At 51.3% G+C, this 15,267-nt stretch overlaps 1 protein-coding gene across 1 annotated transcript in view; it reads right to left on the reverse strand.

The window, feature by feature from the left end:
* Ppl (periplakin) overlaps positions 1 to 15,267 on the reverse strand; it is a 49,552-nt gene that overhangs the window by 22,932 nt on the left and 11,353 nt on the right. Inside the window, exon 2 of the mRNA XM_005350238.2 lies at positions 5,211 to 5,310. Coding sequence (XP_005350295.1) covers positions 5,211 to 5,310 — 100 coding nt within the window. The remainder of the gene's footprint in view (positions 1 to 5,210; positions 5,311 to 15,267) is intronic.

The raw sequence follows: 15,267 nt of genomic DNA on the forward strand, positions 1-15,267 counted from the left end.
CACCAGAGCATGGGACTCCAAGGAAGAGCCAGTCACACGACCCAGAGCATAGAAGGTCTCCAAGGAAGAGCCAGTCACACTACTCAGAGCGCAGAAGGTCTCCAAGGAAGAGTCAGTCACATGGTTCCTTTTATGCCTGAGTTGAGGTTTTCAGGAGCCATGCAGCAGGCTGTCAGCATTAGGGTGTGAGCGGGAATAGAGGGGAGTGCATGACAGCACCTGAAGGGGTGAACTGGGCTGTTCTGTGCTGGGGAAGAAGAGTGGGTGGTAGATACTTAGAGCTGATAGCTTCCCTGTGAGTCTAGAATCTCTGTCTAGAGAAAACAGCTAGTTGACAGGATGGGGGTTCTTTCTTTGTAAAAGGAATTATTTTGTATTTGTTATGTGTCTATGAGTGCGTGCACACACAGGGGCCAGTAGAGGGCGTCAGATCCCCTGGAGCTAGGCTTACAGGCAGCTGTGAACTGCCCAATATGGGTGCTGGCCCTCTGAATGAATGTTAAGTGCTCTTAACCACCGAGCCATCTCTCCAGCCCCAGGGAAGTGCTCCTAACCACCGAGCCATCTCTCCAGCCCCAGGGAAGTGCTCTTAACCACCGAGCCCTCTCTCCAGCCCAGTACAGCGTATCTACATACAGTCTGTGTACTGCAGCCGCCATGAAGCCGGCCAGTGTTTTGAATCTCTAAGGCTGAGTTCAGTAGAGGTCAGAAAGCAATGAGTGAACTGCGGGCAGGATAGACAACACTGGGGCACCCGCAGCAGCATGGCCTGCTGCTGGTTGGTTTTGGGGACCTCGTCTCTATCTGTTTTCAGAAGAGGAAAGTTTAGTCTGGGAAGCAGTTCAGTGTGCAGGTGGTTGCCTAACAGGTGCAAGAATCTGCATTCTGTCTTGGCACCACAAATCTGAAAGAGAGAAAGCAGGCTGGGCATGCAGCTCAGGGGCAGAGGTGATCCCACCCAGGGAGAGGTGATCCCACCCGGAGAGAGGTGATCCCACCCGGAGAGAGGTAATCCCACCCAGAGAGAGGTGATCCCACCCGGGAGGTGAGACTGGAGAGAAACAAACAGAGTGACCAGGGGTGTGGGATTCCATTGAGGTAAAGACTCCCCAACAGGCCAATTTAAGGGCAGGAGGCAGAAGGGCAGGTACCTGGCCCCGGACTAGGGAAGAGCATGAAAAGAAACAGCAGAGACGCTGACATTGAGTATCATGCTGCCCTAGAGAAAACCGGATGGCACTCTAGGACCACGCGTACCTTGTAAGGTGCAAAGCAGGCCACACTCTTTAAAGTGAAAAGAAAGGGTGTGTGTATGAAAGTGACTTTGGCCCTGGAGAGGCTGAGGCAGGATAATCACATTCAAGGTCAGCCAACCCTTTATAGCAGGAACTTCTTTCAAAACAAAACAAAAAAAAGGAAAATGGGGCTGGCAAGATAGCTCTGTGGTTAAGGACACTGCTGCTCTTGCAGAGGACCTGGGTTCCATTCCCAGCACCCAAACAGCAGCTCCCAACCATCTGGGAGTTCAGTTCCAGGGGATCCAAAGCCCTCTTCGGGCCTCTGTGGGAGCTAGGTATGAATGTCATACACAGACATAGATTCAGGCAAACCCCAGATACATATAGCAAAAACACAATTAGGAAAGGGAATTGATAGGGTCATCCAGTGGATAGGGCATCTGCCACCCGGTCTGATGAACTGAGTTCATCCCAGGACCTGCATGGTAGACAGAATGAGCTCCTACAAGTTGTCTTGTGATCGTCATACATGTGCCATGATGTGAGCACGCGCTCGCGCACACACACACACAAACATACACACTAAATTAATGCATGTGTTTAAAAAAAACACCAACAAACAAACAAAGGGAGGGAGGGAAGGAAAAAGAGCCAGACTCAGTTACATAGTCAGTTCAAAGCCAGCCTGGGCTACATGAGACGTGAGACTGTCTAAAAGGAGGAGGAGGAGGAAGAGAAAGAAAGCGAAATTGAGGACATGGAGGTGCAGCCCAGCGGCAGAGTGTGTGCTTAGCAGGCGGGGCCTTGGGTTCCATCCTGAGGACTGGAAAAGTAAAAATAAAAGCAGAAAAAGAAATGGCAAAAGGAGGGGTGGGTCCAGAGATGCCACAGTGTCAGGTATAGGAGAGCTCAGCTCCCTGTGGATGAGGAGATGGTATCCAGGCTTCCCACCCCTGGCTATCTGGGGGAATCAGAGCGGAAAGGGAGCTGAGTGTGACTTGGAGCTGAGGCTGTGGAGTCAAAGGCCAATGGCATCCCTGACCTGGGGCAGGCAACATAACACAATTCCTGGCTTGGGTGGAATTTCATCCTCTCAGTCACTGACAGACCCAAGGCCACCGTGGGCAGCCACAGTGTCAAAGATTAATTCGTCAAAAGAAAAGTCCGTAAATCTTCACCGAGTGCTACAGATGATGTGGGTAGAACACATCTGGCCGAGATGAGGAGACAGGGGACGGGGGAGGCTCAGGTCAGTCAGACTAACGGACAATGAGACGGGTTAGGGAGAGGTCGCCTCTAGAGGGCAAGTGCCAAAGACTTTCTAAAAAACTCCTACCTAGGTATCCTATCCTGCCTAGGTGACTATCTACCAAAGCAGATTCAAGGGGTGAGTTCACTGATGGGAGCCCCTTCCGGGGTCTTTCTGCGAGTTACACCTTCATAAAAACAGTCCTTCAGATCAGAAGGACTGCCAGGGCCCCGGAACGACTGGCCCACTGACGGACAGGTGGGAGAGCGAGGAGATCCGTGTGGGCGCCGGGCAGGTGATCCGTGTGGGCGCCGGGCAGTTTTGGTGGAGGAGCTACGGAGGGACATGCTCCATCCTTCAGGCTTGTGTGCACAGGACGCCTCACTGGATAGCTCTGTCACAGGGATCTGCAGATCATGTGACACAGAGACAGAGGAGGGGAGAGGTTGGGGCAGGGGCTGGGGAAGAGAGAACAGGGTATGGCTACCTCAGGGTGCTCCTGGGGAACGGGAATGATGCTAACATTGTACTGAACTGCCTGAAGCAACTCTCACCAATTAGAAAAACAAAAAGTGCAGGAAAATGTTTTGGGCAGTACAATGGACAAATAATGATGCCTTCTGCAAACAGGGAAGGGAGGAAGGAGGGGGAAGGGAGAGAGAGAAAAGCCCAGAGGAAGGAGATGGTTTGGCCCGTGTCTCTTCAAAAAGTGGCTGCTGCCTGGGCTATGGTGGTGCACGCCTTTACTCCCAGCACTCAGGACAGAGGCAGGGGGTTCTCTGAGTTTGAGTCCAGCCTGTTCTACAGAGTGAGTTCCAGGACAGCCAGGACTACACAGAGAAACCCTGCTCCCCCCCCCCCCAAAAAAAAGGTCCAAAACAAAACAAAACAAAGAGTGTCTGCTGTTTTTTTCAACTGTGTTCTGCTGAGATTAAGAAGCGACTCCGGGTTGGGGTGTTGCTCAGTGCTGTAGCGCCTGCCTAATGTGCACACTGCACGGGCTCCATCTCAAGTGCCACATACACGGGCAGACTGTTGTCACTCCGAGTCTGAGTCATTCCTCAGTCAAACCCAAAGGGACCTCCCCCAACACACACACACACACACACACACACACACACACGAGAGAGAGAGAGAGAGAGAGAGAGAGAGAGAGAGAGAGAGAGAGAGAGAGAGAAGGTTGGCTACCTCTGTAGATGGAGTCTATGGGATGTCAATGTCCCTCATCATATTGTTTATCTGTCCTAAAATGTTAGTAATGAGAACATGCTATTCTGGTTGTGAGGAAAAACAGACACACCCCAACAAGATGATTTTCATTTACGAAAATAAAACAAACAAAACACCATTGCAGGGTCCCAGGAGAGAGGATAGCGAAAAATAAAATCATAGAGGCATCTTGAGAGGGGACAAGCATTCTGAGTGGTGGGGGATATAGGCTGGGGAGGAGAGCTCAAGGACCCCAGGCAGAGGGAAGGTGGCCCCATTCCTGAGTTCCTGCAGGGCCATCCTGGGCCAGGACTGTCCCCCTGGCTTCTTGACCCCAGTGTCCCTACTTGCCACCTGCCACCCCCACCCTATCCTCTGGGCACTCTGAGCTGTCTGTAGAGGGCCCTGGGACCATACATGCTGTCTGTTAGAGGTGGTTGTGGGAGCAGGAGCCGCCACAACAGAGGCTAGAGACAATAGTGGGGCCTCACAGACCTCCCCACCCTCAGCCCCCCACTGCTCAGGGCAGGCTCTTAGTCACCTGGTGACTAAGAAGCCAGATGAAACACAGCTCTTCCCTACACTTGAATTCCAAATAAACAACAATCTACACTAGAGTATAAGTGAGCCCTGAGCAGCACCAGGACCCGCTGACACTCAGGGAGAAGTACTCTGAAATTCAAATGTAACCCGGTCTCTCTACTTACTTCCTTTGTCCAGCCCAGCTGTCCTACATGCAGCCACTCCTGGGCCAGCTGTCACTGACTATTCCCCCGTTCTTTTAGCACCTCAGCCAGGAGGCCGGAAGAGAACTCCTAGCATGCCCAATGCCCTGGATTTCCTCCCTAGCACTGGGGTTCTGGGAGGGGGAGGGGGGGAAGAATGGGAAAGTGATATGCATTTCCCAGCAAAGAAGGCTGCAGACTGTGGCCTTGGAGGTGTCCAGGGAGAACAGCCCTGGTTTCCCTGTGGAGCCCCAGTTTGTACCTCCTGGGTTTCCTGACTGGGTGAGCGCTCCTACCCTTTGAGAGGGAATCAGACAGTGGAGACATCATTCAGCCAGTAAGTGATCCTACCCCAGGTTAAACCCTAAGAGTTCTCCTCCAGACCCAGAAGCTCCACCCAGGGGAAGCTCCGCCTACAGGGAAACTTTACTCTGGGGAAGGCTCTGCCCAGGAAAAGCCCTGTCACCCCAGAAGCTCTGCCTAGTCCTTGAAAACAGTATAAGCCAAACAACCCCTCTACTGTGTTACTAGGTTACCAATTCACCTCTCTTGTTTTTCCTTCTAATTTCTGTCTGTGTGAGACCCAGAGTAGGAACTCAGCATCCTCTAGGCCCTGGGCTGGAAAGGTGTCTCGGCACAGCTAGGCTGAATGAATACCGCAGGTTCCTCACTCTCTAGTTGCTCTTGGAGCAACCACAAAGACTTCTGGATGTGGGTGACCCTGGGGCTGTCGTTACTAGGTGAAGACCAAGATGCAGAAGGCCCTGATGGGGAGAGCTGGGTACTCACGCTCTGCATCTTGGCCTCAGTGTCCACAATGTTCCTCTCCACCTGGTCCGCATTCTTCTGCAGCTGCTCAATCAGATCTGAGAGTTCCTTGTTGGAGATGCTGAGGACGGAAGGAACAGGGAGATGGAGCTCAGTGCAAGCCCCTAGCTTCCGGCCTCCCGGGCTGGCCCACCCTAGGCCCCAAGCAGGACCTGCCAACTCAGTCAGACTTCCAGGGGCTAGCTTGTCCCCACAGGATAAAGCTACTAACACCATAAACAGTGCATGGGGCAGGAGTACCGAACCTCACTTTGTTTATTGGATTTAGAGCTTCTATTCGGTCAAGTCGTCAAAGCATGAATCTTTTGTTTATGTTTTTTTTTTTCCCCTCTGGAGTTGGCCTCTTTGTCTTGGCTGACTTCCACTCCTGGTTCAAACCATACATACTGGAACTCAGACACATAAGAGGGGAACCCAGCTCTTCTTGTGGCACTTGGCAGGTTGGAGCACTTAACCCTTAAAGCACCACTGAAGTCTGTAAAAATCACTATGCATATTAATGATGGTCCCTTGGGTTCTTATTGTAGATGCCACTGATGTGCATGATCCAGCAAATGAGCAAAGCCATTGAGAATGCCCCCTTGTTGCCTTGGCTGCCTTGTACAAAAAGACCGTGGGTCAGATCGATAGCAGAACTGCCCTAATGCCAGCTCTGTGATTTCTGCGCACTCCATGGACATCTTGAATAAACTACACAACAGCCACAGCTGGTTGTCACGGCACCTGAAGGCAGCTGGAGTCAGAACTGTTTGAAACAGTTTTGCACCAGACTTTTTGTTGTAACAAACCTTGGTGAAAGCAAGATGACCCTACAACTATTCCTACCCAAACCAGAGCAGGAGCACTTCCCTGGCATTCTATCAGAAGGACTGCTGTGATTGGTGTTAAGAGAAAGTGCAGTGATGGCTACAAATAGGAATCTTCATTTGCATGCAGGTGCGCTGTGATTGGTGCAAATAGGAGCCTTCATTTACATTCAGGTGTGCTGTCATTGGTGCAGGCGCCTCTTTTATATACATAAGCAGTGCTACCTCAGTTGGGGAGTTGGCTGGACAGTTCTCTTCTATGCTGCCTCCCCTGAAACACTCGGTTATGTATCAATGCAAAAGTGAGGACCCCAGCAGCCCCAAAAGCAGGTGGTGGGGTTAAGCCACAGGATAGTGGTTAACAATGGCAAAAGGAACTATGGTGGTGGCTATGATGGGGCCACAGAGACAGGTATTGCTAGGCTGTCAGGGGCTGAGGAATTCTGGTTTCCTTCCTTCCTTTCTTTCTTTCTTTCTTTCTTTCTTTCTTTCTTTCTTTCTTTCTTTCTTTCTTTCTTTTGTTTTTCAAGACAGGGTTTCTCTGTGTAGCCCTGACTGTCCTGGAACTCGCTCTGAGACCAGGTTGACCTCAAACTCAGAGATCTGCCTCTCTCTGCCTTCTGAGGGTGAGGATTAAACCATCACATGGCCAGGTTTCTTAGACTTGTCTGAGAGCTGGGACACTTCGAAGGGTTGAAAGTCCTATTGGCCCAGACCTGCCTGGGTTGGTATACAGCTAAGCCTGGTGATACAGGCCAGTCATCCCATCTACTTGGGAAGCTGAGGCAGGAGGATCACACATTCAAGGTCTGACGGGGTTACACAGTAAGTTTAAGGCTGGCTTGGGCAACATAGTGAGACCCTGCCTCAGAATAAAAAGCAAAAAGAGGGCTGAGGAAAAATAAATAAATAAATAATAATTTAAAAAAGGGCTGAGGAGCAGGTCAGCAGTGGAGCGCCCACCCTGGCAATGACCTGGCTCTAGGTTCTATCTCCAGATGGTTAAAACCCAAATGAAAAGAGAACAGTAACACTTGCAGGTACCTGAGGCCTGCCCAAGAGTGGAGACTCTAGCTGGCTGCCTCTGTTGATGCCCCTACCTGCCATCACAACTAACAGCTGTCAATCACCCGGGGATAGCATCCAGAACAGTGTTAATGCTAAAGCCCTACCCTGGCACAGCTCCTTCCCCACCCACAATTTCAGTAGAGCAGAAGGACCTGACTGGGTGACTGATAACACTGGGCCACGTTCAGTATATTCTTGGAGACTAATTCATACCACATTGGCTCACCCATTGACAATACACACAGTGGGTTTTAGTATATTTAGAGTTTCACAGCCGTCACCATTAACTGAAGAATCTGTTGTCACCCCCCTAAAACCTCATGCCTGTTAACAACTGCTTCCCACTTCTCTCCCTTCCTTGCAATCACTACTCTACCTGTATGCATTTTATGCTGGCCGTTTTATCTGTGGCCCTTCATGTCTGGCTTCTCTCAGCATTTACGAGGTCCATCCCAGCCACAATCTTTGTGAAAAGTTTACCCCTTTCCACAACAACCTAAAATTCCATGGTATAGGTGGGCTTTGAAAGATGTGGACAAGTTCGGGGTCTTGGCCAGGATGTATATAAGGAGAGGCTACAGAGAAAGGTGGGTCCTGGGTGCCTCCTTTGGGTTAGGCTGGGGGGAAGTGAGGTGCTAGATCCTCAAAGTGACCCTCCTAGTTCAGGGGGGGGTGATGAGGATGTTATGCACTGCTCCAAACTTTGGAGTCTAGGTCTCCAGAGCCCGGGGCTCTGTGTACTATTGCTCCGAGAAGCCCAGCAACAGACACTGGTGTCTGAGGGGTGAGCCAAGAGGGAGCAGAATGGGGGAATTCATGAAGAAGCCAGGCTAGAGGAATACACTGAGCTTCCCAGAAAGGAGAGGTCAGGGCCCACCCTGCTCTCCTGTTCCTCAGCTGGGCAGACTGACTGTAGGAGACCGAATCCCCCGCCTCTCGGCTCTCTGGCTCTCTCGTTACCAACAGGCAGCCCACCTGCTGCAGCTGGAGACGCAAGGCTCCATGACCTGCTCCTGCCCCTATGAGCCACTGTTAGGACCTCCCAGCCTCTCCTCAGGGCATGTGTCACGTGCTCAGCCAGCATTGCTCCAGGCTGGTCACTTGTGGAATGCCACCACTGTTAGGACCTCCAGCCTCCACCAGGGGATGTGTCATGTGCTCAGCCAGCATTGCTGCAGGTCACTGTTCCAGCAGAGTTCAGCACACAGGATGGGGCATAGAGAGTGGGAACCAAGAGGGGCCAGCTGGAGCTTGGGCAGTTTCAAGCAGGAATTGTGTCTCGGTTTCTCTGTCTGCTGAGTAAGGATGAACACAAAGGCATCTTGTTCATCTGGCACTGGCTGAATGACCTCTGCATCATCCTCATCCCGAGACTTAGGAAGGCTTGTGAGAACTTTGCAGATGAGAAAAACAGGACTCAGAGACGTCAAACACTCTCCCGGAGTCACACAGCCTGTGAGCAGAGAACAGCAGTTCTCCCCGGAGCTACTGACTGCTACCCAGATGGATGTTGCGAAAGCCACGTGACCCAACACAGGGCAGCAACATGCATCACGATAACAACAGGCGCCAATACCGACTTTCTGCACAACAGATTCCTCCTCCCTCCTGATGTTATCTTCTTGGAGCTGTGTAATTAGCATGATGGAGAACCATATTATTATCCCAACTTTATGGATGTGGAAAATAAGGACCAGAGAGGTTAGGTAACCTTCCCTGAGTCACACAGTAATTACATGGCAGGGCCAGGAGTCCAGTTGAGGTGGTGCCCAGAGTCCAGACCCTTAATGTCTCTATTTGACAATCTTGGGGCCCTTAGAGCACACAGTACATACTTAATAGATTGTTTTAAGATGCCATGTGCTCAAAACTGCCACACTTTTACCCAGTATGAAATGGTTGTAATAATAGTAAAGAATAGTGAAAAACAGTGTCAGCTGCTAACACGGACATGGAGAAATCGCCCAGCCCAGCCTGGGATGTCAAATGGTGTGGGAGTGGTGGAAAAAAGCCGGATCCATAAAGTGTGACCCAGCACTCAGGAGGTAGGGCTGCAGCAGCACAAGTTTAAGGTTACGTAATGAGTTTGAGGCCACCCTGTCTTCAAAGGGGGATAAAAGGATGGAGTGGCAAGATGGCCCAGTAATGATCAGAGTTCGGCTCTCAGTGTCCATGCAAAAGCTGGCATGACACCACACACCTCTGCAGCCCTAGCACAGATAAAGGCAGAGACGGGGATTGTTGATGCTTGCCGAGGGGTGGAGAGAGAGAGAGAGAGAGAGGCTGCGGTTCATTAAGCAGAGAGTGATAGAGAACTCAAGATGGCCTCCCGTGACTGTACCTGTGTGCATGCACTCACGCACACCTGTGCACTCATGCGTGCACACACACCCCACAGAATAAAGTCAAGTGTGGTAGCTCACACCTGTGATCCCAACACTCAAGAGGCAGAGGCAGGAGGATCAGGAGTTCAATGTCACCCTCTGATTTGTAGCAAAATGGAGACCAGGCTGGGCTACATGAGGCCCTGCCTCACAAATAATAAAAAAAAATATAAATAAAAATACACAAATAAGTAAATAAGCTGGGTATGGTAGCACATGCTCTTAATCCCAGAACTTGGAAGGCAGAGGTAGGTAGATTTCTATGAGTTCAAGACTAGCTTGGTCTACATATCAGGTTCCAGGACAGTTGGAGCTACACTGAGAGATCTTATCCCAAAACAAACAAGTAAATAAACCAGTAGCTGAATGCAGGCTCACCATTCAATCCAATGAGTTCTCGCTCCTGGATCTAAACCTAAGAGAGATAATACGGCTTCTGTCCGCCCAACGTTTCCATAACAGGTGAGAACTACAGACAACTCAAATCTCTATCAACCACTGAGTGGGTAAGTTACACGGGCCCCATCTGTATGGCTCAACCATGCAAGTTGTGCTCAGACACCTGCTACGATAAAGATGACCCTGTGAACATGACCCTCAGGGCCAGGTGCCAGCCGTGAAGGACACATTGGTGAGACATGTCAGAGTGGGGGGTCCCCAGGAGCAGAAAGCAGATTAGGGGAGCAGGGAGAGGGTTCAGGAATGCTAAGGGTGGGGGCAGTGGCACTGGGGGTTGGGAGGGATAAATTGTTCTAAGTTACTTGTGCCATTGGTTGTACACATCCTGAACACACTAAACCTGCATCCACTCAGCAAGTGAATTGCAGAGTTAGGTGCACTTTGTCTCATAAAACCCTTGCTAAAGAGACTGGCCAGCTGGGCATAGTGGCACACACGTATTTCCAGAGGCCTCAAGGCCAGACTGGGCTACATAGGAAACTCCACAGTGTGAGACTATCGCAGGAAAAGTCAACACCAGATAACTAACAGGAATAGTTAGAGTGAGTCTGGGGTACAGCTCAGCGCAGGAGACCCAGGGCTCCATCCCTGCAACATAAACAAAAGTCTGTTTACAGTGGTTGTGAATACGTGGTGGTGGTGGTGGGGGGGGTGAGACAGGGTCTCTGTTGTCCGGGTTTGACTTTAAACCCTTGGGACCAAGGGATCCTTCCACCTGAGGGCTGGGGCTGAGACAGGTGAAGGTACCCCTTTCTACCTGGGGCACCCGGCTCATGTTAACCATTGTCAAAATTTGTAAATATCGGGGTTAGTGATAATAGTAAGTTAAATTTATATTGTCAGCATGGCTAGTATTCATTTTCCCCATAAATAAGCAAAGGTTTGGGGGGATGGTGCCATGTGACTCCCCAGTAGGAAGTTGTTGATGTGAGCTTCTAGGTTGTGCTGGGAATCCAACCCAGGTCCCCTGGAAGAGTAGTCAGTGCTCTCAACGGCTGAGCCATCTCTACATGCCAGCTTTATTTATCCTGCTTTTACAGAGTGGAGGCTGGAACATTCTGTGCTTTTGCTCGGGTTTGGGGTCTGAGTAAGAGAGCGAGGGCCATGTGTGTTCCAGTGAGAGCTGTGGAGTTCCATGCCAGCAGCACAGGAATGTGGGGGTAGGACCCACAGGGTGGGGCACAGGAACAGGCCTGGCAGGTTGGGCTTTTAATCTTACCAATGAACTACACTGGGCATCCACTCTTGATGGCCTCGATGGAGGCTGAGATACGGTCCTTTCCTCCACCCTCTTCCAAGATGTCCTGCCCACAGTTGGCAACCACCTGGTTGGAACAGGGAAGCTGAAGCACTCCCAACCGCCTACCCCCATGCCCAGCCTCACTTCCATGCCCAGCAGTTAGCAGGGCTGTGCACACTGTCATTTTAAGGTGTCTCAAAAGCCATCAACTCTATCTGCCCACTGCCCAGGCAACTCAGGAAGTAAAGGCACCACCCAGGGTCACAGCTATGGAGGGGAAAGACCTGTGTCTAGAACCAGACAGGGCTCAGATCCTGGGCGCACCAGCCAACAATGGGCCTGTTCCTTTTGTACTGAGGATTGAACCCAGGGCCTCATACAACCTAGGCAAGTGCTCTACCCCTGAGCTACAGCCCCAACCTTCTTTTCAGTTTTTCGGCGATAGGGTCAGAGTTGTACCGGCTGACCTTGAACTCACTCGCACTCAGGCAAGGCTTAAACTTTTGATTCCCCCGCTTCAGTTTCCCCAGTCCCTGTGATGACAGACCTGTATCACTACGCCCAGTGAACTATTTATCCCATAACTCTTCTCACCATCCCTACTATGAGATCGATACATCCTGCTGCCTAGGTAAAAGTTGCATCTGACATCCGAACTAAGTTTCAAAGACATTCTGTATCATTTTGGGGGCACAAGGACTGAGCTGGGGGTTCAGAGCAGCGTCTAAAGGCAGTAGGGTACCACTGTCTGTCTGACCACACAGGGAGCACCCAACATGCTTCTGGGATGCACGTGGGTGGCCTGGCCCCTCAGCAGTAATAATTCCCCTGGGGTCACAGATTCTCTGCACTGTCTCTCCCTCTAGAGTTGCCATTAAAAATGGAACTGAGGCTGAACTGCCACCATGCTGTGTGTGGCTTTTCAGGTGGACCCTCCTCTCGGGGACAGGGCTTGATTTCTGCCATGCTGGTCCTGTAAGCCAGGTTCACAAGGCCAAGATGGGACTTAGCAGAGGTTCTGATACCTGTTACCAAAGCCAACACCATGTCACTGCTGGGACTCCGGCCCAGTGACTCCATGATCTCCATCCCACAATTCAGTCAACACACAGGCCTAGGTAGGCCAAGGCCACAAAAGACAAAGACAGAGGAACTTCCTTGACAGCTACAGGGGGTAGGGGTGGGGTGGGGGTGGGGTGTGCTGGTGCTGGGAAGACAGTGACATCACACATCCACCTAAAGCAATCTGGTGCTGGGAGGCTCATGCTGAGGCCTGAGAAATGCTACCTCATAGTCTTGGCTCAGACTCCACTGAATGTTAAGGAGCAGGACCGAGATGGCTTCTAGGACTTCGCCGGCCCCAGAAATGTCAGCCCAGGCCTGACTTGTGGGTTGGCACTGCCAGCTGAGAAGGTCTTCAAGTCCAGTGGGGTCCTCTCATGTCCCTCTCTCTTCTCCCAGGACGAAGTGAGGCCAGGCTGCTAGAGCCTCCTTGGAGCCTGTGCTGGCTAGTGAAGTCACGAGAGAGGAGGGCACCTCAATTAAGAAAATGCCTCCATCCGTGTTATTAAGTTAAATAAACCAATCTGGGGAACAAAGAAAAAGAAAGAAAAAAAAAACAAACAAACAAAAAAAGAAAATGCCTCCATAAGATCAGGCTGCAGAGAAGCCTGCCCAGCATTTTCTTAATTGATGGGGGAGGGCCAGCCCACTGCAGGAGGTGGCACCTCTGGACCAGGCAGTCCTGGGTTCTGTAAGAAAGCAGGCTGAGCCGGGCGGTGGAGGCGCACGCCTTTCCCTGACTTTCTTCGTGAAGGAGTAAGATGTAGAAGTGTAAGCCAAATAAACCCTTTCCTCCCCAAGTTGTTTTGGTCGTGGTGTTTCGTCGCAGCAATAGTAGCCCGACGACAAAGACAATGGGGACAAATAGACATGACCAGGGCTGGGTCTGAGAACAGGAGGACCTGACGAGAGCTTTCTGGGGACAGGAACAGGAACAGGTATCTCTTTGTATCCCTAGGATGTATCTGGAGCAGAGCAACGTAGGGGGCAGGGCAGGGAGTCACAGACTGGCCCAGGCTCCGTCACGGGCTGTTACAAGTTCAGCGGCTACAACCTGGCCTGCTTTATGCTGCGGATGCAGTGATAGTGACCGCCAAGTGAGAAACTGGAATCTGAGCTCCGTGCTGTGTGATTTCACAGCACGGCTAGGACAGCGTCTAATCCTGTCAGTCCCAGCACAGACATCCATCAGAGGAGCTAGGAACAGGGACATCCACGGCATACCCAAGCACAAACGCTCTAAGATGGGACACAGGTGTCTGAGAGACCCTGACTCATGTCCTGCTGGACCCCTGACCAACTGTTATTTTATGCAGGGTCACTGGTCCTTTACCACAGCAGGGGCGGGGAGCAGAGCTGTCTGTCAAGCACATAAACCAGTCAGATGCCTCCCATTTTAGTGCATTGTCAGTGACTTAGCTTCTCTGAGCCTTCCCTGGGGCATGGGAATTGCTAGGCTAGAAGGCCTGCACCACCAGGGGCTGCTCATATTCTTTCATATGAAGTCTCCCAAGTCTGACAAGGAAGTCATGTGACCTGGATGATGGGGGTATGACTCCAGGAGGTTCTAGGGCCTCTGTGTAGGATGAAGCAAGCAAGTGCTCAGAGCATCCATCTGTCTCACTCAGGATCTGGTACCTATAGATACTTAATAAAGTCAGTATTTGCTTCCAGGTACCTGCTCTACACACACACATACACACACACACACACACACACACACACACACACACACAAACACACACTGGGGCCAGGTCTTTGACTCCACCTCCTTGACAACCTGAATCCCCAAATCTAGGGCTTCAACCTTGCCTAGCCAAGCCCCGGTCTGACTGTAGAGGGTCAGTGTATGAAGATGGAGCTGGACACGAGCTGCAGCGACAAGGCCCCCAGCACACAGGGCAGGGGGCTTGGTTTGTCCCCAGACTAAGAAAACAGCTTTCTCCCCAGAGCAGACATGCTGAGAGTCCGTTGCTTCCTAGTGACCCTGGAGAGGCCAGGTCTATGCCACGCCCCTTACCCCAAGTCCCTGCCTGCCCAGCTTGTCTTTGCTCCTCTGCCTCTCCTTGGCTCTCTGTTCTTGGCATAGGTACCTGACTCTCCAGGCCTGAATCAGTTCCCAAGCACCACCCCTTGGTCCTGTCTCAGTTCCTCCCTTTTGGGGTTAATTCGGTCTTGATGAGTGTTGGGTGTGTGCAGGTGGGGAAGTGGGAACCATCTGAGCAGGAATGCCTGGAACGTGGGAGTGCACAGTTCCCCGGAACTGCTCACTATAGAGTTACTGGGGCTGGGCTCTTTCTCTTTCTTTTTTATTTTATTACATTTTATTTATTTGTTTGTTTGTGTGTGTGTGTGTTGTTGGAGAAGAGTGAGCATGCGTGTGGGCGTATGTCTGTCTGCACATGGGAAAGTGGGAGGACAACCTCAGCTGCCACTGCTCAGCTGCCTTCTACCAGTATTTGAAACAGGCTCATTCATAGCCTGGGACTTTACGAAGTGATCCAGGCTAGCTGGCCAGCACGCTTCCAGGAACCCGCTGTCTCCATCACTGGGACTACAGATGCTTCACAGCACACGTGTTTCAGGGGTTGAACTCAGGTACTGACACTTGTAAGACAAACATTGTCCTGACTGAGCCATCTCCTCAACCCTCTTTGGCGGTTGGTTTTATTTGGTGTGTGTATGTGTATGTGTGTGTGTGTTGCTTTTGTTCTTGTTTTGTTCATTATGGCCTTCAGCTGACGAGCCTCCTGCCTCAGCCTCCCTATAGCTAGACTACAGGGTGCACTGTCACACACTACTTTTCAATGGCCCTCAGTTCCAGGCCTTGAAGGTGTTTGGGGCTCATCAGCATCGCTGCACTGAGCAGGTACATTAAGGAACATCAGCCACTCCTATACCTCCCACATTTACGCTTCCTACAGTCCCACACTCCTACAGTCCCACAGTCCCACAGTCCTACAGTTCCACAGTCCTACAGTCCCACAGTCCCACAGTCC

This window comes from Microtus ochrogaster, chromosome 7 (assembly GCF_000317375.1).
Source record: "Microtus ochrogaster isolate Prairie Vole_2 chromosome 7, MicOch1.0, whole genome shotgun sequence".
Lineage (NCBI taxonomy): Eukaryota > Metazoa > Chordata > Mammalia > Rodentia > Cricetidae > Microtus > Microtus ochrogaster.